The sequence below is a fragment of the Mesocricetus auratus genome, unplaced genomic scaffold (genome assembly GCF_017639785.1).
Source record: "Mesocricetus auratus isolate SY011 unplaced genomic scaffold, BCM_Maur_2.0 Super-Scaffold_100676, whole genome shotgun sequence".
Taxonomy (NCBI): Eukaryota; Metazoa; Chordata; class Mammalia; order Rodentia; family Cricetidae; genus Mesocricetus; species Mesocricetus auratus.
The window spans coordinates 185,815,363-185,840,503 of record NW_024429266.1 but is presented as its reverse complement, the minus strand read 5'-3'; the positions used below and the strand labels follow the sequence as shown (position 1 = coordinate 185,840,503).

At 43.3% G+C, this 25,141-nt stretch overlaps 1 protein-coding gene across 16 annotated transcripts in view; it reads right to left on the bottom strand.

The window, feature by feature from the left end:
* Positions 1-208: 208 nt before the first annotated feature.
* Parp11 (poly(ADP-ribose) polymerase family member 11) overlaps positions 209-25,141 on the bottom strand; it is a 35,732-nt gene continuing 10,799 nt past the window's right edge. For 2 of the 16 annotated variants that reach the window (XM_021235269.2, XM_013123591.3), the window contains 8 exons: positions 21,375-21,497; positions 19,327-19,455; positions 18,474-18,594; positions 15,751-15,826; positions 12,561-12,633; positions 12,344-12,474; positions 4,410-4,561; positions 209-2,778 (listed from right to left, as the gene is read on the bottom strand). In XM_021235269.2, coding sequence (XP_021090928.1) covers positions 2,462-2,778; positions 4,410-4,561; positions 12,344-12,474; positions 12,561-12,633; positions 15,751-15,826; positions 18,474-18,594; positions 19,327-19,452 — 996 coding nt within the window. In that variant the 5' untranslated portion in view covers positions 19,453-19,455; positions 21,375-21,497 and the 3' untranslated portion in view covers positions 209-2,461. Of the gene's footprint in view, positions 2,779-4,409; positions 4,562-12,343; positions 12,475-12,560; positions 12,634-15,750; positions 15,827-17,567; positions 17,633-18,473; positions 18,595-19,326; positions 19,456-21,374; positions 21,498-21,560; positions 21,684-25,141 lie in introns of those variants that run through there. The other 14 variants (XM_021235271.2, XM_013123590.3, XM_013123588.3 and 11 more) reach the window with 12 other exon arrangements.

The following is a 25,141-nucleotide window of genomic DNA, read 5'->3' as shown; positions in this document are numbered from 1 at the left end:
CATAATTCCTAACAAAGCTGAGGACATGACTTCATCCCCAGGTTATCTGATCAGCTATTGCTCACAACAACCTAAATAAAACCAAGAGTCGGCCCTGGAGTGAGACCCACGGGAGATATGGGCAGCAAGCTACCAGTGAATCTATGAAGTTAGAGGAAAACTCCAGTTGGAACTGAGACCCAGAAATTAGAAACACACACACAAGCAGTCAAGACCTGATACAGAAAATTTTAATCAACAATTGTGGAAACAATACACTCAGACATTAAATATCAGAATTCTCCATCATGACTGCCACCACCACCAGTCTAGAAATAAAATAATCCATTAATCTTAACAGTTCCTGGTGGGAGATAAAAGACTTAGGAAAATGTTTTCCATAAACACATTTCTTTTTACCCTACCTAGACTCCACACAGGGAAAAGACAAGTTTGTACTCAAGGGAATTTATGCAGCCAGCTTTGTAGCACAGGTCATCACTATGAAATGGCTCCCATTACTCTCCCCACACCCTGGATTTGATGAGCAGAGGAAATGATGCTCTACTGTACACTTACCAGACAAAACAAGTCAAAGTTTAACATGAGTGAATTCTATGTTGTTATAGTTTAAAACATGTATCAAAATCACATCTTCCTTGTAAAGAGGGCTGGCAGTCCAACAGCAACAATGCCGGGTCCTTAGGGCAGCGGCTCTGTGACTTGCCCTGCCTTCCTCATGCAAACCAAGGAAGGAGACTGATTGTACAGACTGCCTGCCTTCTCAGTCACCTCGACAGGGATACACAAGTCTAAAAGAAAACAACCCCAACTACAACAGCCATTCCATTCAAGTATTGAGAGAAGTGTGCATGGAAAACTGGGGGACAGCCTGAAAAGAGAGACCCCAATACTTTGCATGAACATAGCTAGAGGAGATTGCTGGACCTTGAACACTTAATGACTAACACTGGTTTTTTGTTTTGGTGAGCAGGTAGGCAGCGTAGCCAATTTGCTTCCAGGCACTTCTGTAGTAACCACTGTTGGTTTTAAAATGTATATTCTCTATCCTCCTTTCTTAAACCAATGGTGGACCTATACATTGGAGCCAGGAAGTCATTATTGCCACAGTGCCCCAAGGTATTATGCATACAGTTTCCTGTGTGCTGTTTATGTACAATCCACTGTACAATTATAAAAGGGTTATTATGAAAATCTAGTGATGGAGGAAACTGAAAGAGTCGCCGTCCCTCATCCTGTCCCACATACATATTATTTGTAGATGCTCCCTGATTCAAATGATTGAAGAGAATACAGGCCGGGCACCAGAAGCTAAATTGTGCTCACGTTCTCTCAGCCAAAGCCGGGTGGGGATAACAGAGACAAGATACGGTATTAAGAGTTAGCAAGAGGTGCTGGTGAGGCTTGGGGACTGATCTTTCCCATGAGGAGTCGGGAAAGGCAACGCTGGGAGGACAATCAGCACTGTCCCGGGGTTGTCTAACCTCTGCTAGAACACCGATGGCAGGGAGCCGGTGCCTTCATCTTCATCTTCAGGACAGCACAGCAGGCAAGCGGAGAGGCACACAGAGCCATGAGCACAACTCTAAGTGATACAGTTGCTCAGGAGCTGGGAGCTGCCAGTCATCACTCTAAAGAAACCAGACATCTTCCCAGCATCCCATGCTCTCCATAATCATTCAAAATGGAGGTACCCAGCTACTAAGACATGTGGATCTTAGGGGTCACCATGGAGCAGCTACACGCGTGTGTGTGGGGGGGTGTCTGTGGACAGAGATAAAGCCTCTTAGAAATGATCACTGCAGGGCCTGGAAAATAAAGAGAAAATAAACATCTTGGGGCAGGGACCACAGAGCAATGGGGGCTGAACTGTGAGCTCATGACCACTGGCAGCCATGGTCAGCTCAGCTGTGGGAGGTAGGTGAGAATGGTGTGAACAGCTCTGGGCTACAGCCCACCTTCCTAAAACAGTGGGAAGCAGGCTCTGTCTCTCTTCTGCTAGCTTGTCTGCCAGCGTGGCAGACCATGTCTTTGTTTCTTCTTCTTGGAGCACCAGGGGCTGTTTCAGGGTTTTAAAGCCCCCTTCAGAAGACCAAAAAAGGGACGTGCTCACTGACAGACAATACTGCCAAAACTCACTTTGTAAAGGGACTGATCATAAATGTGAACTTTAAAGACCACCTGGTCTTGGTAATGAGACTGAACCCATTGGGTTTTAAGTGGCATCTTTCATTGCTGTATGTTAAAATAGCAACAGTGTTGGTCTTTAAGGAAACTGTAACGGACAGAAACAAGGACATGTGACAACCTGACAGCCAGGACTTCTTTATCTAAGGGATTGCAGCCTTTCCTGCATCTGTTTCAAAAGTACCCAAGGTTTCTATTCATCTGCTAGAAGACAGGGGGCCAAATCCTCCTGCAATGAGAGCAAAGCTTTGACCACTGAGCCTGGGAAGCGGGGTCAGTGAAAGTCTATCAAGTACTCGGGGTAGATCTGGTTGGCATCAAACACCACAAAGATCTTTGGGTTCCAGGTGTCATCCACACAGCTGTCATACAAATTCACATAGCTCCCATCTTTGGAAGGAGGTCTCATGTATTTGGAGTCTCCGTTTATGTAATCCCCAATTAGCACTCGAGCAAGAAACATGGATTTATAGGTTCTGAACAGATGTCGCTGCTGTACGCTGACCCCGTGAATCTGGAATGTGTTACCATGCTTGATGTCATCTTTGCAGAAACGACTGGAGTATGCAGCATCTCTAGCGAAATACGTTCCTTCAACAGAAAGGACCAAAGTTACTTTGGAGAAAACAACAAGTGCAGGGGACAACATTCTAACTGACAGGGACAGATATGGGACCTCCTCCTCTGAACACCTAAAGAACAGGACACAATTGCCTAGGGAGGCAGCTGTGGGTATACCAGGCCTCACCAGTGTCCTGTGCCCTGGACAAAGTAGGTGCCACAAAGTAGGTGTTTCCAAAAGAGAGCTTGCAAGAAAATCCAGCAAACAAAACACAAAACCATTCTGTGGTGAGACGTGTGGCAGATCTGGATTTCACTAGAGACCGTCCTCCACAGCTGTGTCCTTCCTTGGCCTCCTCCCTGCAGCCCTGACCCAGCATCCAGCATCCAGACAAGCTCTGAAGAATATGGCTCTACCTGAGGAGCTCACACCCAAGAAGCTGCTGGCTACAACATAGGGCAATCTAGAAGTAACTCTAGAACCAGGACCTACACTCTGAAATGAGACTCTGAGACTGGCTCTTCAGTCTCCCTGGGGCCCGTGTGTCACAGGCTTAGTCTTCTGGAAGCTTGGTGCTAATGAGAGGTGTGGGGACTTTAGAGAGGATGTGCCCTTAAGGGGGGGTTATGGACACAAACCTCCTTCCTCAGTTTTCTCGCTCCGGCAGCAGTTAACTTTGTACGACATACTCTGCTGTGATGGCCTCAAAGCAGGCTCTGCTGTGCCCAAGGGCACAAACTGAAACTTCTAGTCAAGAACGTTTCCTCTTTTGAAGCCACCTTGGGTGTTTTGTTATCATAAGAGGAAGCAAATGAGCACATCTATTCCTGCCTGAACATTCCAGAACACTGCCAGTTATTGTCATGAGCATTCAAAGCAGCCAACTCTCTGGAAATGACTACACAATCAATCAAGTAACTAATTCTAAATAATTGGGACATGAATTGCAAAGTCTCATAACCACCCAATCTTGATGGAACTGGTGTCAGACTTTTCTGACCTCTTACAGCTAAAGTGAGCAGTCTTTTGAGTACTTATCCTTAAATTAATTCACTGCTTCGGAATCAGCACCTCCTAATCCCAAACGGGAGCCAGCTCTCTTGCTGGAAGTGAGACACGAAGGACAGGACTGACTGTGAGAACAAATGCCTGCCCCGTGCCCTCCTCGGCTCTCTCCCTGTCTGCTTGAGTCATGCTACCGAGTGGAGACCTGGGACTTGCATAGACTCAGAAATAAGGTGGAGCTTTGCCCATTTTTCACTTTAGTGCATGCTGATACTCTTACCTATCATTTTCTAACAAGCAAAGCCAATCAAACAAAACCCCAAAACCACTAGTCACTGCACTAGAGTATACTTAACACGTTTCTATCACTGTGCATTTGCTGGGCAGCAGTTCACTGTGTAGGCCTATCCACGGGAAGGGCTGACTCACACACTACAGACATTCACAGCTTCTTTAACACAGGGCGCCGCACCAGGATGCCCAGAACCCAGGAAGCTACTGAACGTGCAAGTCTTCCTTCCACCTTGTCTGAAACTCATAGCCTGGTAACTTTTAGCTTCATCACTCCAACTCTGAATCATAAAGCAACCAGTTTTCCCTAAAGAGAGGGAACTCTCCCCTGTGACTGAACCTGGACCTGAGACTCAGATATTACCTTTTCCAAAGACAGCGCCGTGTACACCATTGATTCTCCAATCAAAGTTGTGAATGCAAATTGCTTCCACAAATTCACTGCTGGTGCCATGAAACAGCATTTGCTCATTGATCTGAGGGACACCTCTCTTTTTCTTGAGCTGAGCCTTTTTCCTAAAATCAAAAAACATCCAGATACAAAACCACAGAAAAATATACCGGTGAGTGGTATGTATTAATTTAAAATGCTAATGGGCAAAGTTCATTAGAAAGGGTGAAACAACAATATAAATCATATAATATAAATGAAAAGACAGAGAAATCCCAGCAAATAAATTGTTTCAAATGCTCTTGAATACATAAAAATCATCTCATCAAATATAACAGTTACCAACTAGGTGTGGTACTTAATGCCTCTATTCCCAAGGTACAAGAAGGAGAGACAGAAGAATCAGGAGTTCAAGGCTATTCTAGGCAAAAAAAAAAAAAAAAAAAAAAAAACTGAGGTTAGCCTAAGTTTCATGAAACTGTTTTTAAAAAAAGGCACAAAACAAAAAGTATAGCTAGCATCGACACCAAAGACTGAAAATTATATCCAAAAAGACTGGGCATACATCTCAGTGGCAGAGTGCTTGTCTGACATGTGGGAAAGCCTGGGTTCTATCCCAGGAATGTGGAGCAAAGAGGAAAAGAGGAAGGGGGTGGGGTGGGCACAGCTGATGATCTAAAGCAGCTAAGCATCGCAGATGATCGCAGATGAGACATAAACGAATAATACACAGTTCTTCCATAGTCAGACAAAGAACTCTGAGTGGGGACCACATTTATTCCACATCAGCTGACAGATCTGAAGTTGAAGGAGCAGCAAGCTCCGCTTTAACATCTCCTCAGTGAACAAATCTTCAGTGCATCACAGATGGAGGAATGGCCATATCAATAATAGAAAAGACAAAATCAAAAGCCTAAAAAGCTATCATAGAAAAATGGCTGCTTAGCTATTTGCTTAAGAAAATTAAAAGTAGGAGCCAGGTATAAAAGTTGTCTTTACTTCCAGAACTTTGTGAGTTTAAGGTCAGACTGGTCTACACAGTGAGTTACAGGCCACCCAGGGCTACAGAGTGAGACCCTGTCTCACAAAAATAAAAAGCTAAATAAAATAAACTAGGTCTAGGGGCACTGTAAATATAAAAGATAATAAGCCTAAATAGAATTTTGTAAAAATCAATGTATTTCTCAGAATACTGTGTATTATATAGATATGCACACCCATGAAGTAAGAACACAAAACTATAGGCAAGTTGCCCTTTCTGGTTTTGAATCTTTCCTGAGTGTGACAAACAAACCTACACTTTCATTTAAGTGCATGATAATGTTGAAGAAGCAAGCAAAAGCTTGACATTCAAGTCACTGCAAAAGACTTCTAACCACCCTACTCAGTCTCTTTGTACCATTGCCTGGAACATATCGTTTCCATCATAAGAAAATTTCTCAACCACTTTAGAGAGGCTGAGTTAAATTATCCAAAAGGCTTTCCCAGACAGCACAATGGTAAACTTATTAAGTTTGGTATTCATTAGTCCATATCGTGGTTGCTGTTTTGTTAAAGCAAACACCCGATTAACACATTTACTTCTAAGGACAAGTTTTATGAGTTGTAATGACTAGATTCCATTCTAAAAGCCAAGATATTTGGGGCTAGAGATGGCCCAGACACTAAAAGCACTTCCTGCTCTGCTGAGGACTCAGGTTCTGGTCCTAGCACCCCACCAGATGATTCCTAACCACATAAATCCGGGTCCAAGTGCTCTGATGCCCTCTGGCCTCTAAGGGCTGCTTATACTTGTGGTGTCCATTTTTCATGCAGACACAAACATTTTAAAAAGATGCTCACTTGTCATTATGTCCCAGACACAGGTTAAAGTGAATAATAGTTTGGAATGTGCATCTCAAAGGTATTATAAACGATGGGGTAGAGTCTAGTGTGGAATATTCCTTTACCATGTGTGAATATATGTCTCTGTGATTGGCTTAATAAAGAAGCTGACTGTCCAGAAGCTGAACAGAATAAGGTTAGGAGGAGAGCCAAACAGAGAATGCTGGGAAGAAGGGCAGAGTCACAGGAGTTGTCAAAGAGACACAGGGGAGCAAGACATGCTGGAGGACAGGTAAAGCCACGGGATGGCAATACATAAACAGAAATGGGTTAATTTAAGTTATAAAAGCTAGTTAGTAATAAGCCTGCGCTATCAGCCAAGCATTTAACATTTATATGAAGTCTCTTGTGGTTATTTGGGAGTGACTGCTGGGACACAGAAAAACTCCACCTACAGTCTGGCACTGAGCATCAGTAGGCCATGAAACACCGGATGGCTACTGGAATTGAGGGAGCACATACACCAGGCGGAGGCAAAGCAGAGCTAAAGGTTTGTACCCCTACTAGCACACCCAGGAAATGTGGGCTCACAGACCATGCCTTTGGTCTTCCAGAAACCTGACTCTTGAGTTACATTTGCAAAGAAAGACCTAAGGCAACAGTAAATGCTTCCAAAATCTGCCCACTGGATCGGAACACATTCATTTCTCAATCTACACAAAGTACCGTGACACCAGCTCTCAAAGATGTGTCAATAACCCCATACAAAGATCAAGGTTCCAGAAATCCCAGTCTCGGGCCCACACACTGTCTCAGAGAAGCAGTGTCCCCATGCTCTGGACTGAGGATATTCACCTGGGTTTAGACCAGTGGTCTTCCACTCCAGATGAGCATCATAAACACCGTAGAACCAGGTGTTCTGTGTCAGTGGATCCGGTGATGGGTCCCTCTAAACGTTAAGGAGCCCCAGAGAGGACTCTGATACACAGCCAGGTCAGGCATCCCTTCTTGGTCAAAGCCCACATCTTTATCAAGACAGGGGCTCTCACTGTCTAATACTGTGTGACGCTGACGGCTCCAGCCATCTCTACTTGCTGCTCTTCCATTGCACCTCTCAAGTGGGTCACATGCACTCCTCTCGGACTCCTCCAGACACTGGCATGCTCCACTTTCACCTTCGGCTTAACCCTGTGTGGGAAACCCTGGGGTTCCTGGCTCTTTTGCCCCTCCTGTCACAGTGGCCACTTAAATCTCCCTCTTTTCTATCCCTTTTACCTCCATCTCCACAGTGCTTCACTCTGTGTAGGTGACTTACTTAATTCACCATGGAAACCGAAAGAATTAACGAGTCTGTAGGCTAGCCAGGCTCTCACATCTACACAAATCTAACTGGACACGTATCTACCTCTTCTCTGGCACATGGTCACTGAATCTCATCCCATCATGCTTGAGAGTTTAATCAATTGCTGCCCCCCCTCCTGTCGTCTCACCTCTCCTTTTCTGTACGTTTCTTCCAATTATGATGTTAACCATTAAAAGTAATAATGAACCATAACCAAACAAAAATACTCTTTTCCCTACTCACTTCCTTATTTCCTCTCCACCTCCCAATGCCAAACTTCCTAAAGGAGTTGTCAAACTTTACTTGTGCACGATACAACATCCAACATTGCTGTCCCTTTCATCAAGCTTGCTGCAAACCCCAAGGGCATGCCCAGTGTGCATCTTCTGTGGCACTTCCTCAGGACGTGACCCTTCAGATTATTCCTCTGGCTCCATTAGCTTTTGCAACTCTACATTCTTCTGGTTTCCTTTACTCTGCTCATCCTCGAGTCTGGACCTCTTCTTTTCTTTTCTTTTTTTTTTCAAAGATTTATTTACTTACTATGTGTAGTGTTCTGCCTGCATGTATGCCTACAGGCCAGAAGAGGGCACCAGATCTCATTACAGATAGTTGTGAGCTGCCATGTGATTGCTGGGAACTGAACTCAGGACCTCTGGAAGAACAGCCAGTGCTCTTAACCTCTGAGCCATCTCTCCAGCCCCTGGCCCTCTTTTCTTAATGTATATAGACATACTCTGGTCATTTTATCATTCCTGGTTGTTAGCACCTTGGTATCTTCTAGCCTTCATCACTAGTCTAGATCAATTTCCTGATACAACCATAGAGTATTGACTGTTACTCCCTCCCACAGTCTCTACAAAGACCAAGTCTCATGTCTACCCATATTCCTTTAGTCGAGTAAGACAAAGCAACCAGGTCTGCAAGTGGCCCTGCCTGTTTCCCTCACTCACCTAGTGTACACAGAGAATCATACACCAAGTCTATGACCTTACATCATCAACACCTCCAAACTGTAGCAAACACATCTTTGGTTGAAAGACTATCTGAAGTGTCTCAGTTTAATTACGGAAACCATTTTTTAAACTGCTCTCCTTTACATCAGGGCTTCTCAACCTTAGTAGAGTGCTATTTGGGGAGGGAGAGATTGTTATTGTGGAGGCTAGCCTGCATATTGTAGGACAGTTAGCATTCCTGACCTCTATCCACTAGGTGCCAATAGTCCCTATACCCCACCACAGGACAGTCAAAAATGTCTCCTCCTCATCAAATGTTCCTGGTGGGAAAAATCTTTAAATTTTTTCTTACAGTATTGCCTGGTGAATTATCATGCTAAACTAACTCTGTCTGTCTCTATCTCTTTCTCCTCCTCCTCCTCTTCTTCCTTCTCCTCCCTCCCCACCCCCCCCCAAGTTTTACATTCCTCTGCTCACTGTTTCAAAAAAAACAAACAACAATAAAACACAACCAGTTTGTCTTATACAGTGCTGCATGGAAGGCACATGCTAATGTTAATTTATGGTCTGGACAATCTGACTCAGAGCTATGAGGGAAGGCACACAATCAGCCAGAGGCACTATTTGCTCTGACACACTCACTTCTTGGCTAGGCTTCTAGTGCTACTCACCTATGTTCTTTTATTTGAAAGTCTCTGAATTTTCTGTGTTCCAATTTTTAGATAAATTTTGGCTCATGATGCCCCATGTCTAAGATGTCCTCCTCTCCCCAGCCCATGTCTAGTGTAAATAAGACCAGCTTTAGGAAGCTCTCCCCCGTACTCCCATGTCACTATGTGCACCGTGCTTTAGGGCAAGGGAGAGTTGGTGCTCTTACTTTGTGTCCCCATGATAACCCATGTTCACCCACACATCTCAGGTTAGCAGTGGCATGGCTCTACAGACCTATACACCATCAAATCCCAAGTAACTAGAATACTGTCTATCACAAAGTGGGGGCTAAGACTACTTGCTGGAAAGAGGAAGAAGGGAAGTAAGAACAGAATGTATAATATGTAGCAGAGTGAACTCATTCAGGGCCTGGCTATCCATATGATGAGTCACTGCTTCCATGTCAATGAGACCGGTGAGGCTACTTTAGTCCTGCAGGGAGATGTCAGAGTGACAGGCTGCCTATACCACAGCCTCAGTATTTTGCGCTGTGATGGCAGGTGTCTGTGGGTTGACATTACAGAAGAGTATAAATCAAGGAAAATTTCTAGTAAATTCTTAGTATAAAATTCTATAAGACACTGTGCAGTGGTGGTGCACACGTTTGATCCTAGCACTCGGGAGGCAGAGGCAGGTGGATGTCTGTGAGTTTGAGGCCAGCCTGGTCTACAGTGTGAGTTCCAGGACAGGCTCCAAAGCTACACACAGAACACCCCCTCCAAAAAAAAAGAAGCTACAGGACTCAGCACTATATTTGTATGCTTCTTTTGAGAGCTCTGAAGTATGAAGGAGATCAATATGAGCTGCAGTTCAGAGGCATAATTAAGAATAATAACAACAGGGGCTACACAGATGGCTCAGAGTTAAGAGCACTTGTTTTTGCAGAGAACCTGCTTCAGGCCCCAGAACCCACATGGCAGCTCACAACCACCTATAACCCCGGTTCCAGGGGACCTGACTCCCTCTTCTGACATCCATGGGCACTGGGCATATATGTGGTACACATATACACATGCAGGCAAAAACTCATACCCATCAAATAAATACATCTAATTTTTTAAAGAATAAATGTCACCAACTCACTTTAGAAAAACTAATTTAATCACTGAAAGAATAAAATCATAGGGAGCAGAGGCTTCTATCTTCCTCCAAACTGAATGAAAACCTTTAGGTAAACTCAGTGGATGTCAGAAATACAAGGCTTTTGGTCAAATACTCAAGACTATAAAAAGCACAAGCTGAAAGCCCACTGTTCTTATAATTTCTTACAAGGATATGTGGAACAAACTGAGGCCTAGAGATTTGGGACCATGGAGGCATTCCATATGCCGTTACTGTGATGCTTTGCTTTGACCGTGAACTTTCCACAACGTACAATCACCTGGGGATGGAGTTCACTGAGGAACAGTTTAGATTAGGTTGATCTGTGGGCATGCCCTCGAGGGATTTCCTTGATTAGGTTAATTGGAATGGCCCACTGTGGGTGGCACCATTCTCTATGCAAGTGAGTTTGTCTGAATGGAGGCTGAGCACAAGCACACATTCATTAATCCAAAATCAACTCTTCCTTATTTTTTTTAATCTTGTTTATTTTTATTTCATGTGCATGGTGTTTTTGCCTGCATGTATGTCTTATGAGGATGTCAGATGCCCTGAAACTGGAGTCATAGACAGTTGTGAGCTGTCATGTGGGTGCTGGGGATTGAACCTGAGTCCTCTGGAAGAACACCCAGAGCTCTTAACTGCTGAGTCATCTCCCTGGCCTCATCCCTTAAGCTGTTTTGGTCAGGATATTTTACCACAGCAACAGAAAACAATTACCAAAGGAAAGTCAGCCTAATTTTCAAGTACATGCAAATAAAATGGGGGATAGGCTGGGAATTCCTTTAAATACTTCCCAATAACAAAGCAACCTATCATGTGTGGTTAATCTTAGTCTGTCTTTGGTAAATGTTTATTTGATTGTTTTTTGAAACAGGGTCTCACCATATAGTAGTGCAAGCTGGCCTCAAACTTGCTCTGTAGCCCTTGGGCTCAGAGCCCTCCTGCCTTAGCTGTCTGTGTGCTGGGCTAGTGGCTATCAGCCTCCTCAACTGGCTTGTGCAGCAAACCTTGACAGATATTGGACAGGATCACTGGGCTTATTATGGCTGAATTCTACTTTTGTGTTGATTTGAAATTCTTCTGAATAAATCATTAAAAGCTTATAATGAAAATACCAGAAATCAAGTCTCATCTACAAATGTTTATTTAAAATATTACAGAGAACCACTTACTTAAAAGTATTATTTATTACAAAAATACAACATAACAGGTTAATTTGGGTAACAAATTAAGTTTTAGATATTATTTTTAGATTAAAGGCACACTCAGAAATCTAATAGTCATTTCTAACTTAGATTTAGTAATGAATAGAGATTTTTAAATCCATAGCATAAACTCCAAGTAAAGCAAGAAATTTAAAGGTAAATTGTAAATTGTTCTTTCAAACAAAGCAAGCAAAAGGCTACAAGAAGGATAGTGTTAACTGTTTGTTTATTTTTCAAGTCATATTTCCAGAGATTTCTATCATAATCTAAAGGGTTAAGGCAAGCAGCCATAGCAAAGCGAAGAGCTCCACTTCAACCAAGTTGTAAGTTTGGACCTAGTGAAGATGGAGTTTCTCTCACTGTGCTGACTGAATGTATTCCAGAGAAGACCTTGTCTACTCTCGAGGTTGGAGATGAGGCCTGAGAGGCCAGCATGGTTCTGGAGAGATGGCTCAGTAGTCAAGAGCACTTAATGCTATTGCAGGACCCACATAGTGGCTCACAACTGTTTGCAACTCCAGTACCAGGGGACAGAATGCTCTCTGACCTCCACAGACACCATGCATGCACATGGTGCACAGACACACACACAGGCAAAACAGTAATACACGTAAAGTAAAATAAATGTTTTAAAAGAAGAAGGGATGGCAAGAGAAGAACAGCTTGTCTTTGACTGAAAATGAACAAGCTAACCTCTATGTGTGGCCATCCCTACAATTCGGAAGAGTGAGACAAGGAGAACAGAGGGACAGGAAATCCACTTACCTGCAAAAGAACTCCCACAAGTCTAAGTTTTGAATCCTTTGAATCCTTTTAATTCGGTTCCGATCCATTGTTTTCCCAAAGAGACTGGCAACTTCATTATACTCATGCGTTTGGTTCTGCAGGGAGACCAGCTGGAAGAAGAGGGTCACAGAATTTAGCAGAGGCTTTCCCACCTACTGCCCAGCGACGGCCTGACCTGCAGTCCATCTGCTCCTACCTGGTAGGGAACTTCGGTATTCACATTCTCCCAGTGTGTTGGCATAGGGATGGCCTCATTTTCACAGATGTAACTTCAAACAGCAAAAGAGAGCAAAGTATCAGAAGCAGATCCTTTTCTCCACAGCTGAGTTTTCTGTTTGCAAGGTATTTATGACAAACACAATGAAGTTCGACCCTTCTCTTCACTTAGAAATATTTACCGAATGTCTACTTTCCTAATTTTTCAATGCTGAATTATAAACTTCGATAGGAATATACAAATATACCTAGCTTCAATACTTCAAAAACAGCTAATTCAATTTCTTTTTGTTCCAATTTCTATAAAATGTAAAGAATTTTTAGCCAAAGAAAAGGAATTTCTACGAAAAATAAAGCTGATTTTTAAAAAACCCAAAGCGTTTATTGATATTTGTATTGAATGAAATTGAAAATTCTGTCCTCTATGGCCTGACTCAGCCCTCCCTTCTCTGCCTACTATTTCCTTAGACAGTGCACCCTGACTTGCTTAGTGCAGACAGTCACTCTGGAGCAAATCTTTAAAAGCCTTATAATATGATCCAGCCACAGACACAAACACAGAGGCAATGGCAATGGGGGTTCCAGAGCAAAATGTGAAAACAGGCACACTAACCTTCCTTGGAAGTTAAAAGTTTAGTGGATGAAATTAACAGACTTAAAACCTATCCTTAGCTCACTTTTGTCAAATTAATAAAATTTGGGGGGATGTATATATTTTAAGTTTTTTTTACTTGTATATGTGTGTATCTGTGTACAACTCTGCTACACATGTGCAGGTGGCTGCAGAAGCCATCAGAGGGCATCCAATTCCCCGGAGCTGGAGTCACAGTCAGTTGTGAGCTGCCTGTATGGGTTCTAGAAACTTCTCAGGAAGGTCATCAAAGTACCAACAAGTACAGAGTGGGAACCTTTTCTCCTGCTCTAGTCATGTTCACTCCTTCTCCACTAGTCATTTCTAGACCCAAATATCCTTTAGAGCTTCCTCAGGTTCAGAAAGCCATGTTTTATTCAATACAAATGGCAGCACAAAGCACACATTTTCCTTAAGTTGTTTAGCTCATTTAATCAACTCTTACCATGATCTTTATCAATATATATGCAATATTCTCATTCCCAGGGTCAAGGGAATTCCAGCACATATCAGACACTCAGTTAACGCTCAATGAATGAATGCTTCCTTTGCACTCACACACACACACACACACCATTCATCTGTTCTGTGCATAATCAGGGGAAGCAAAAACTTAGGATGCAGGCCAGGCCCAGGGAATGGGGAGCTGAAGTGTTTCCACTGTGGAGTATCTTCCTTAGGTCTCCTTTGTCACTAGGGTTTGATGTGTCATCTAGGGAATGCCCAGTGGGGTGTGCGCTGGTGCAGGAACAAAGTGGGTGATTCCCTAGGATTTGGGGTCCAAACAACAGGAGAGCTTGGAGACAGAATCATAATTCATGTAGCCGCTTGCTTCAATTTCAGAATGCTGCTAAGAATAAATCTATTTGTTGCTTCATATGCCTGGTAATTTATTATAGAATGACATCTCTGAAGTGGGATTTCAGAGTCAAAGGATGCATTTATTGATGATTGTGGTGGATAATGTCCAAATGGAGACTTGAAACATTGTACTTATTAACCCTCCCACCAGAAATGTGAAGGGTATTGATCTTCCAGCAACCTCTCCAGAAAGGCATGTTCCTCCACTTTTGAATTTCAGTCAGTCTGCTAACAAAGGAGTCTGGCATAAATTTACATTTTTCTTCATCATGAGTGTGATTGTAGGAAAGTTCTAGCAGAACTTCAAATACTATAGGAATTATTATTTAAGTTAACCTCAACACCAAGTTATTTTTTGAAAGCTCTCCATTCCCCCACCCCCATGCTGTCTAATGCATCTTTCAGCTATGGGGGAAAGGTTTAAATAACTTGCATGGACCCAAGGCCTTGATAGAACACACATTCACCAGGCTTGTGAAGTGCTGTCCTGCAGTTAACCTTTCTGCATTGGCACCTAGCTTTCACACTAAACTCCTCCCCTTTCATTACTGCCTTACTTGCTGCCCTCTGCTGCCTACTCCCCCTGCCCCTGCTGTCTCTGCTGTACAGTTTGTATAGCCTGGGACAGAAGAAAATGTTTCTCCCAGCATGGAATTCTCACCTCACACAACTGTGAAACCCTTGCTGTTATTGTGTCTCACTCCCCGAGATTTGCACCTTAGAAGATAAGGAACTCCTGTATTCTATCGCTGGCACTGAGGAACACATACTGTATGTAGCAGGTAAGCACATACTCTCTGTGTCCCAAAGATGCAGGAAAGCCTTCTTATCTTTTGAATCATGATGTTAAAATAGAAGCCAAACATTTTGAGAAAGAAAACTGGAAGTATTTCTTTCCTTGCTAGTCCCTTCAATTCCTTTCTTTGTTCTTCTTTCTCAAGTGCTCCTTGGAAAGAGTGTGAGGGCATTCCTGACAAGTCACACACTACTGTTTTGTTTCCCAGTTGTATTTTAAGTTCTCTGAACAGAAAGAATGTGACATTCACTTAAGGAATCATTCCAGAAAATAGGAAATACACTCTTAAAATTTTTCACTTGTTTTCTATTCCCATGTGCAACAAATATTTGCCTCTGGAACTTAACAATTTTTTAAGTCTATATATGGCAAAGGGAACCAAAAAGAAAATATGCAACTTGGATCCAAGGACAACACAATGATGCCCATGGTAGAGCATCTTCCTGGATCCAGGGAGACGCACCACGCCCATGGTAGAGCATCATCCCCAGGCCTCTAGTCAATGTGGACTGGCATTATACATATCTAAGATTTGCCCAAAGGTGATCAACATCAATGCAGGGGCAAACAAAGTGAGCAGTTCTCTAGGATTTATGGTCAAATATGTGGAAAATTTTGTGAGAATATGTCCAGTTCAAATTCAAACTTAAGCTCAATAGGTCATTAAAAGAGTTTTAAATGAAAAACCACATGGCATCTTGTAGTTGTCATGCACTGGTCTAAGAACTGAAAAAAAATACATGTGGCAAAAGAAGAAAATGAAAGGAAACAATGGCAGAGGACAATGATTATTTTATCAGCAAATGAGAGGCTTAATATTGCAAAAATCACTCTTAGTCCATGAGATAAATGTGAGCCCCTGTGCTCCCCCATTTACAATACCTGAAGGCACTGATGGAGAAAGGAGCCCTCTTTATTAGGCGCTGTTTTCCAGTGACGAGGTTCATCTGCTTCATCTCTGAACACAAAGACAGACATAGCAGGTGAGCCACAGAAACACTGTGTTCCCAAGTGCCATGCAAATCAGTAGCCACAGTGCAGTGCATGGCGGTCTCATGGCTTTGGGAGGCGCTGGCAGCTGAGTAGTTATGATATTTCACCATTCATCTATTTCTCATATTCTAAAGGTGCCAGTTCAGGGGGCCGCTTCAGCGCTTGATCTAAGGCCCACACCAAGATGCTCATCGCATACCCTACTCCATATGCAGCCCACACCAAGATGCTCATCCACATACCCTACTCCATATGCAGGGTGCGCACTCCTGTGCGTCACACCTCAGTTAACCTGATACTAAAACACAGGAATTCTAAAGGCAGGAAAGTTAAGAGCATAGCACTACATCATACTAAACCTTCCATTGGATTTGTTACATAGAGAAATGCACTCTGGTTTCCCTAAGAATTTAGAAATTAGAAAGGGATACATTCCATATAACAGTTACACAACTCACACAATTTCAAAAATGTGTGTTTCTTTACTCTCTTTAAACTGTGCACCTAAACCATAGAAAACCTGGCCAGAGGCAACACATACAAAGGTCCCAGGCACAGGAGGCCATGTCTGGCTAGCATCTTCTGCCTGCACAGAGGCCTTGGCAGTTTTTACCAGGTCCTGCTTATCCTCCCAGTCAAGCAGTAACTCTTAACAAGTGCCACTGCATTTGTCAAATGTGTGCTCTGCCACTCCTGTATTCTCCTAGACAAAGCACACGGGGGCATTGCCGCCATTCAGGGAAAAGCAGGATCATCTCAGTACACAGCACAAAACCTGTGGAGTCATCTTCGCAGCTGTGTCCTTTTTGAGCTGACTTTCACATCTTTGGCAGAGAGAAACTGGACAGTGGCAGGATGACTGGGGTTAAAGAGCCTCGAAACAGTCTATGGAAATGCTTCGGCTGCACCTCAAAACAGCACCACATACTCATTTATTGCCACACACCCCTGCCACACTTTAGTAAAGATCTTTTTTCATTTTCTTTTCTTTCTTTCTTTTCTTTTTTTTTTTTTTGTTTTTTTGTTTTTTTGATACAGGGTCTCATGTAGGCAAGAATGGCCCGAACACTTTGTGTAGCTGAGACTGGCCTTGAATTTGTAATCCTCCTATCTCAACATCCTGGGTGTTGGGATTACAGGCATGCACCACCACACCTGGTTTATGCTGTGCTGGGGTTTCATGTATATTAGGCAAGCACTCTACCAAGAGAACTACACTCTGAGCATCTACAAAAACATTTTGGATTAACCTTTTTTTCCTCACAGGAATCTTCCAGAGAGTATAGTTCCCTCGTGAATATTCTTAGTCAGAAGTGACCTGCTGAATTACCTACCACACACTTTAACAAATGGTATTGCCTTTACAAAGCCTCAAGTCTGTGTCTGTTCTGCCTCCAAACTGTGATTGTATACACTAGCACAGAACATCAGTAACATCTGCCTCGCACTTTCTGCTGGGACAGAACATCAATGTCAGCATCCCTTACAGGAAGCCTGCTTTCCTAATGCTATTTTTTAAAGTCAGGATTAATTGGAAGAAAAAATAAAATTGTTTTCACATTTAACTTATTCATCTATTCTTTTAATCCTTCTTGATAACCAGCAATTAAAAGAAAGTCAAATTTTGTAGGATGGTATTTTTTAGCTATGTCTATACCGTCCTTGACAAACCCTTTATCACTCCTGGGAAAGCATTTCAGACTTACAATCCGTCCTCAGCACACCAGCACCACCACGGTCAGAAAGACACAACTCAGCAACTGGAGAGCAGCTAGAAGACCAAAGTGCAGAGTGACGAAATGAGTGGTTACTAAGAAGCTGCCCCCTTCAAGTCCCCTTTGCCTCAAGGTCATAAACAGTGGGTGAAGGCAGCCTGAAATTTACAGACTTAATCCAACCTTGTTTCACAACACACCGATAACATGACCCCACCCACACGGTGGGTGGAAATCCAAAGAGGTTCAGGTCTAATCTGAAGCTGATCTGCACATGAACTGGGCTCATCTATGAAAGAGCCAGTGAAATGAGGATGCGCAGAAGCAGCAATCATTGACAAGACAGCTGTCTAAGCAAACTACCAACAGGAAGGACATCTGGCTTCACTTTGGTCTTGAAACAACCACCAGCTACCAGTAACTTTCTTTTTTAATATCAGTTTGATATTTAAGATAAAAAGGTTCCCAATTCCAAGCAGTGTCCAAGGATGAGGCTTTGAGTAAAATAAGCACTGTAAGTTAGGCGCAGCAGTACAGGCCTGCAATCCCAACTGCTCCGGAGGCCAAGGCAGGAGAATTGTGAGTTCAAGACCAGCCCAGTAATACAGGGAGACCTCATTTCAAAAATCAAAACATGAAAACAAGAGCTATAAAGAGCTTTACATGAACTGGAAACACACGGCCAACACCACACATGTTAACATACATGAACACAGAAACATGCTTTATACACGGCAGTGCTGCTCTCTAACAGTTCAGTTTTACAGAGTGACCTGTCATAGAACAGGAGATTTACTTCATGCTTCAAGACATTGTGGCTAATCCTGAGCTGCAGACTGCACTGCGCAGACAGTCTAGGAATATTCTAGAAACACACAACTAGGAGGGGAAACATACCTGCAAAGTCTATCTTGTAGCTGAATTTGGAAGTGGTAAAGGAAATGGAGCCACAAGGGTTTGTTTTGAAGCTTTTTTCGATATCTTCACTGCTAACTGAACATTGAATGTTGGTATCCGGCTTTAAGACAAACCAGAAAGTTGCATTTACCAGCTGTTCACAGTAATTGGTTGGCCACAAAAGTGGAGCTGAGGACTGAAGGATCCCTACTCCTCCTGCTCTACCTTCCCCACACACAGGGAGCACAACCAAGTCTGCACGTGGAAAAGGATTAATGGCATCCAGGGGAAAAACAGCTACTGTTATGATGGTTTCTGCAACAGCCGTCTACATATTATCATGAGTTTCACAAATTATCAAATGATTATACTAAGTGGCTCAAAGTAAACCTTTTACCAGCCTGGTACCATACAACGGGAGAAAGAGAAAATCCCCAAACTACAAGTTCTTGTGTGGGGGTTCAAACCTCAGCTAAACTCTCTCTGCAAGTTGAACCAAGCAAGCGAGTGAACTTTCCTGAGTTCCCCATCCTTTGACAGAAGATGGAGCAATGCCATCTGCTTCAGAGCTGCTGTGAGGACACACAATACACATATAGCACCTAACATGACACCCAGAGCTCTTCCCTCCCGTTTCCACCAGAGCTAACCTGGACGTGCTTGTATGTGCCGGAGTTCATCACCCAGGTATGCTCCCTGTCTAAGCTCACCACTGCTTCTAAGAAGTTATTGTCGGGGAGGAAACAGACTTCTAGCTACTCTGGTTTCCATCAGGGCTGGATATTTCCAGTACTCCATGAGCATGATTCTATGCACCAGTGAGCCCTTGCCTGTAAAGCTCAGGGCAAGGTACCTGAAACATGTGCCACTTCCCACATTCCGCCAGGTAGAACCAGCCCCACTGCGTGTCCGATGTGTCCATGTCGTCCACATCATTCTCAGTCTTCTTAGGAAAGAACTCCTCTGTCTTGTGAAACATCTTCTGGAAAGCCAGTGAGAGGTGGAGGAGGAAATACCCATTAGTGACCAGTGTGCTTTCTATGGAACATTCTACTTTGCTACCAAGAAACAGAAGCCACAGTGACATCTGACACCTATCTGCAAACCGGCCCTGAAGAGAAGTAACCTAAAATGTTAGCACTGTTTAGCACATCAAGCTGACGATCCTCCTCAGTTGTTAAAGCCCATGCAGGACCAAGAAGTAATTCATCGTTGCCTTATGAATTTGTCAGGCATCCCTGCATCCCAAATACTTAAGACCAGATGCATCTATTTTTCTATTTCAAATAGTCATCTTATTTAATGGCATCATGAGACATTTCTAAAATATGAGCTGGGGCATAAAAAAGGCTATAAAAGTAAAGAATAATATAATAAAGTTTAGTTAAAATATATCAATACTTGCTTTCATAAACACATGGATATATGCATGAGTATGTACATGTCACAAGAAAGAAGTTTGAATAGATATGATAAGCTGTCATAGTGTTTTCTAAGCACCAACATGCTGGGAGTGTAATGACAGCAGTGACAACAATCTCTAACCTTATATGACTCTTACTATGTGTCAAGTGCTGGTCTAAGGACTATAGAAATAACATATTTAGGCTTAACAACAACCTATATGAGACAGGTACACCTGGTAAAAATTAGGAAACTGAAGCAGAGAGGTCCCACAATGAGGAAGCTAAGTTCAGGCAGACTGCACAGGGTCTGTACATGTAGGCACATGTTATACTGTTTTGTGCTTCATGATTAATGGGTTTTATAATGTTGACTAGAGCATTAACTCATGTGTACCTAATCTTTGAAAAAAATTGACATTATTGGGTGAAAATTGTGATGAAGACACCACAAAAAGTACCAAATGGCTGATCAAATGATTTAACTTCATTTGAAGTTTGACTTCCTATTATCATTCTCTAAAGGTTTTTTAAATTATTGATTTAAGCTGGGCATTGGTGGCACACGCCTTTAATCCCAGCACACCGGAGGCAGAGGCAGGCAGATCTCTGTGAGTTCGAGGCCAGCCTGGTCTACAGAGCGAGTTCCAGGACAGCCTCCAAAACAATACAGAGAAACGCTGTCTCAAAAAACCAAAAAAAAAAAAAAAAAAGTATTGATTTAAATTTGTATAGCTGTCTAGTCTATGGCCATATCACCCTGAACATGCCTATCTTCAAAGCTGAGAAGGGTCAGACCTAGTTAGTACTTGGATTGGCTACATCCCAGTCTAGACTACAACAACAAGCTCTGTAGCTTCTTATAAGGGATGTAGAAAAAACAAAACAAAGCACTTTCTGGGCAGAGAAGCTCATGCCTTTAGTGCTTGTACTCTGGAGGCAGAGGCAGGTAGCTTTCTGTGAATTCAAGGCCAGTCTGGTCTACACAGTAAGTTCCAGGACAACCATGGCTATAAAAAGAGACCCTGTCTCAAAAAACCTAAATAAATAAATTAATTAATTAATTAACTAATTAATTAAATTTGTGCAACTAACATATGACTTGCAAAAAGTCAGATTACTCACGCTGAAGGCTTGTCTGCCCATCACACTTTCATCCTTGACCTTCTCCTACCTTCCTTTTCTAGAATTGACCAATGCCATCACTTTACAATGTATCTCTCAGGGTGTGTGTGTGTGTGTGTGTGTGTGTGTGTGTGTGTGTGTTGTGTAGAATCTTATATATACATATCTACACTGGTGACATGCCAAACATATGATCCCCTATACCTTTGATTATTTTTAACAATGAATCTGTATTTCCCAATAAGCTGAAAATATTTTTATGCCACTATATAAAATGTAGAAGCTATGTAACCCAGGATGGCCACATTTCCCCCCCTCCCCGACAGAGCTGAAACTAAAGTTCCTTCCTCGCTGGGGGCTTAGGATTGAGTACCTGAGCTCCGTGAAAGGGCTAGTTCACTTTATTTTTTTAGTCGTGCCCAGCTACTTTCCAATGAATACTTTTCTGATTATGTCCTTGTTTTTACTCCTTCATGTTTTGCAAGTTGATTAGCTGCTGAGAAAACAAAACAAAACAGAAGCCTGGGATCAGGGCTCCAGGTTAGAATGCACTATTTACCTTCTGTGTCTTAACTGGATAATAAAGTCGATGGCTTAAAATGTAGTATCAACTGTGCTGTTAACTATCCCACACATCCACTTTCCTCTTCCAGCACTGGTCACACACCGTTTGGCCATTTCACTGTGAGAGAGCAAGAAAGAAAGCCAGGGGACCCAGGTTTAGTTTTTGTTTGGGAAATACCCCGAAAAACTGGAAAGACAAGCTTGAAACAAATACCTAAGATAATACTGGGCCATAGGCTCGGTATTTTCTCTATTAGAAAGGGTCAGGACAACAGAAAAGTTCCCTCCTATGACCATAGTGTGTGCTCTGCCCTTTGACTCTGTGCCTGAGCTGTCACTGGTGGCCAGTCTACAAGCCAGGCACCGCAGCCCATGATGTCCCAGCTACTGAGGCTCAGGCAGGACCATCACGAGTCCAGGATTTCAAGGCTAATCTGAGAAACACAATGAAACCTGAGGGAGAAGGAAGGAAGGGAAGAAGGAAGAAAGGGAGGAAGGGAGGAAGGAGAGAAGAATAAAAAAAGATGGGGGAGGGAAGGAAGGAGAGAGAAAGGGGTGGGAAGGAGGGAGGGAAGGGAAGGAGAGAGAAAGGGGTGGGAGGGAGGGAAGGGAGGGAGGGAGGGAAATTCCCTGCCATAAATAGCTTTGACTGAGCTTTGACTAGCTAGGCTAATTCTTGGTCACAATTCACATTATGTTTTCCTCCATAGCTTCATGTACAGGAGAGGAAAGTCATTTTACAATTAAAGTCAGACGTAAAACACAAAGCAGAAAATTATATGATTATTTTGTCTAGAACCACAGTGTACAGTACAGAGAAGATTAAAGAAGTCCTTGAGGCGTGCTGGGGTCCCATCTCCCTCCAGGTGTCCACTGACAGCCAGTCCTCATCTCCTTATGCCAAGCTTCACAGATGCAATGGCTTTCTTTCAAACAATTCATTTCATACCACAGAATCCATAGCATCTTCTATAGTGTGTTTCCTCCAAAAGGAATAGCTATTTGGTATAATTTGGTTCAAAGAGAAAACTGGCTTAGATAAAATGATTTAGGATGCTGTCACTACAGTAAGATGACTCTAGCTAGGACACATCTATAGGTGATCAAAAGAACACGTTCAAGTTACCCAACACAGAGGAGGTACTTAATGCAGCATGTTAGACCAGCTCCGCTACAATGCCACATTGGGCCTGCTTTTCCTCAACTGGGAGGAAGCTGTGCTTTCTGTGCAGGAGGCTGCAAAGGTGAAGCAGCCAGCATCAAGCGGCAGAGCATCCTTCTAGCTTTCAAATGTGCACACTGGCAGAGCCTGTCTCCAAGGCCATCCATACTAACGAAGGCCCGCAGTCACAGCACCTGGACACATCCCATCTGAACAATGCAAATGACAAGTAACAGAGAAGCCAAGTTCAAAATCAAATCCTGGTCCACATCCTGGAACACAGTGCTGCATTCCAGCCTTATCATTTCTAGTGAGTTACTTTATTAGCATAAACATTAGCATACTTGAGGAAGTCATACTTGGAGATGAAGATATCTTCGCCTCTCTACAAAGGAGAATCAGCACTGAGTCTCATAGCACACCTGAGTTCCCCCCACTTGTGGGGCTGAGGCAGGAAAAGGCAAGTTCAAGGCAAGCATGTATTAGGAGACACTGTCTCAAAACATATACATGTGTATGCACATACACAAAGTAACATTCTATTTACTTATTGTATTTGTGTGGACATGCGTGTGCTGCAGCACACAGAGGCCATGGCACATGAGTGGGGGTCATTAGAAAACTTATGGAAATCAGTTCTCTGCTTTCACCGTGTAAGTCCCAGGGATGGAACACATGTCATCAAGGGTGTGTGTGTGTGTGTGTGTGTGTGTGTGTGTGTGTGTGTGTGTACACACGTGTTTCCAGCAAATGATGGAATACACACAAGAAACTGACGGTCTTCCCTCCTGCCGGCTCTTCTGTGCACAACCAAAGATAGGGCTCTGCACCCACAGGCTGTGGAAAGGGCAGGCTGCTGGTACTTGTCATTCCCCTCAGTCCATGAGGCAGAAGCTCTATTCCAGAGAAGCAAGAAGACAAACTCCCTTCCCTACCCGGAAACTCCTACTTAAACCAGACAGCCTGAGATACTGGGTGCTGATCGCCACCAGTCCAAAATGCTCTCAGGGAGAAGTGTCATGCCAAGAGGACAGAGGCAGGAAGGAAAAGAGGGCTTCCACCCTGAGCTGTAGGTACAGTGACACATGGACTCTGTCCAAGGGCAAACAGACCCGAGGAGTGAAGTCCACATCTCTGCCTGAGGGAGCAGCTCTATCTGGAAAAGACAGCAGAGGACCCTGGGACTAAGGGAATTCTGAGAAAAGGCGGGCAGCTCCATGAGAAGCGAGGAAGGTGACGTGTGGACAAAGAGGAAGGGCAGAAGTGACAGCTGATACAGAGAAGAGGAGACAGCAGGGAAGAGCCCTCTGGGGTCATCACTACTGCAGATCAAAGGGCTGGTAACAGCTCTGGGCTTGCACCCACACGTGAGCAAACAGAGCAAGACACTGGGCAGCCCTGAAAATGCTCCTATGTGGCAGATATGCTGTCAACACAGGGAAGAAACATGAGGTAGGCAAAGGGCTTCAACATCACTGCTAATAAACACAGGAAGTGACTCTGATTCATGGGCAACAGCCATGAAGCAGGGTTGATTTTATTTTTAAACTATTTATCTATGTATTTAGTGTGTGCATATACACACATTTGTGTGCCTTGCATGCGTGTGCCATGGATCAGAGGACAACTTGAGAGTCACTTCTCTCCTTCCACCATGTGGACCCCAAGGGTCAAACTTAGGTTGTCAAGCTTGGCAGCAAGGATCTTTACCCACTGGCCATCTCACGGACCCCAAGAACTGATTTTATAAGCTAGCTTACAAGGAGTGTGTTTCATTATGCCAGTTCTATGATTAAATATACAGCTTGGTCACCCTCAGGAGTGTGGAAGACAATAAACTCATGATTAGACCCTCTCAGGAGTGATCCAAAAGGAAAGCCTCTGCCAGGCAGTGGTGGCGCATACCTGTAATCCACACTTGGGACGCAGAGGCAGGCGGGATCTCTGTGAGTTTGAGGCCAGCCTAGTTTACAAAGTAAATTCTAGGACAGCCAGAGCTGTTCCACAAAGAAACCCTGTCTTGAAAAACCAAGAGAAAAAAAAAAGGAAAACCTATTTCTGGATAAACATTAATATAGCACACCCCTCCCCCCCCAAAAAAACTAAGTCTCACTCAACTACAAACAGTAGCCTCTGAAGAGTTAAAATCTAGGAGATTCAGCATAACCTTCAACCAGTAACTTGTCAACCTAGAAGTGCTGCCTGAGCAGTTAGGACAAGAGGTGGAAACAGTGTGAACAAGGCTATTTTCGAACATTAAGTTGAGCAAAATACCCAAACCACACAGAGATGGAGCCCAAACCATGGCAGCCACCAGAAGAGGTCAGAATTAATACAATAAAATAGCATGGTATTATCTTGCCCATGATCCCATCACTTAGGTGGTAGAGGCAGGGGAATCACTGAGTTAAAGG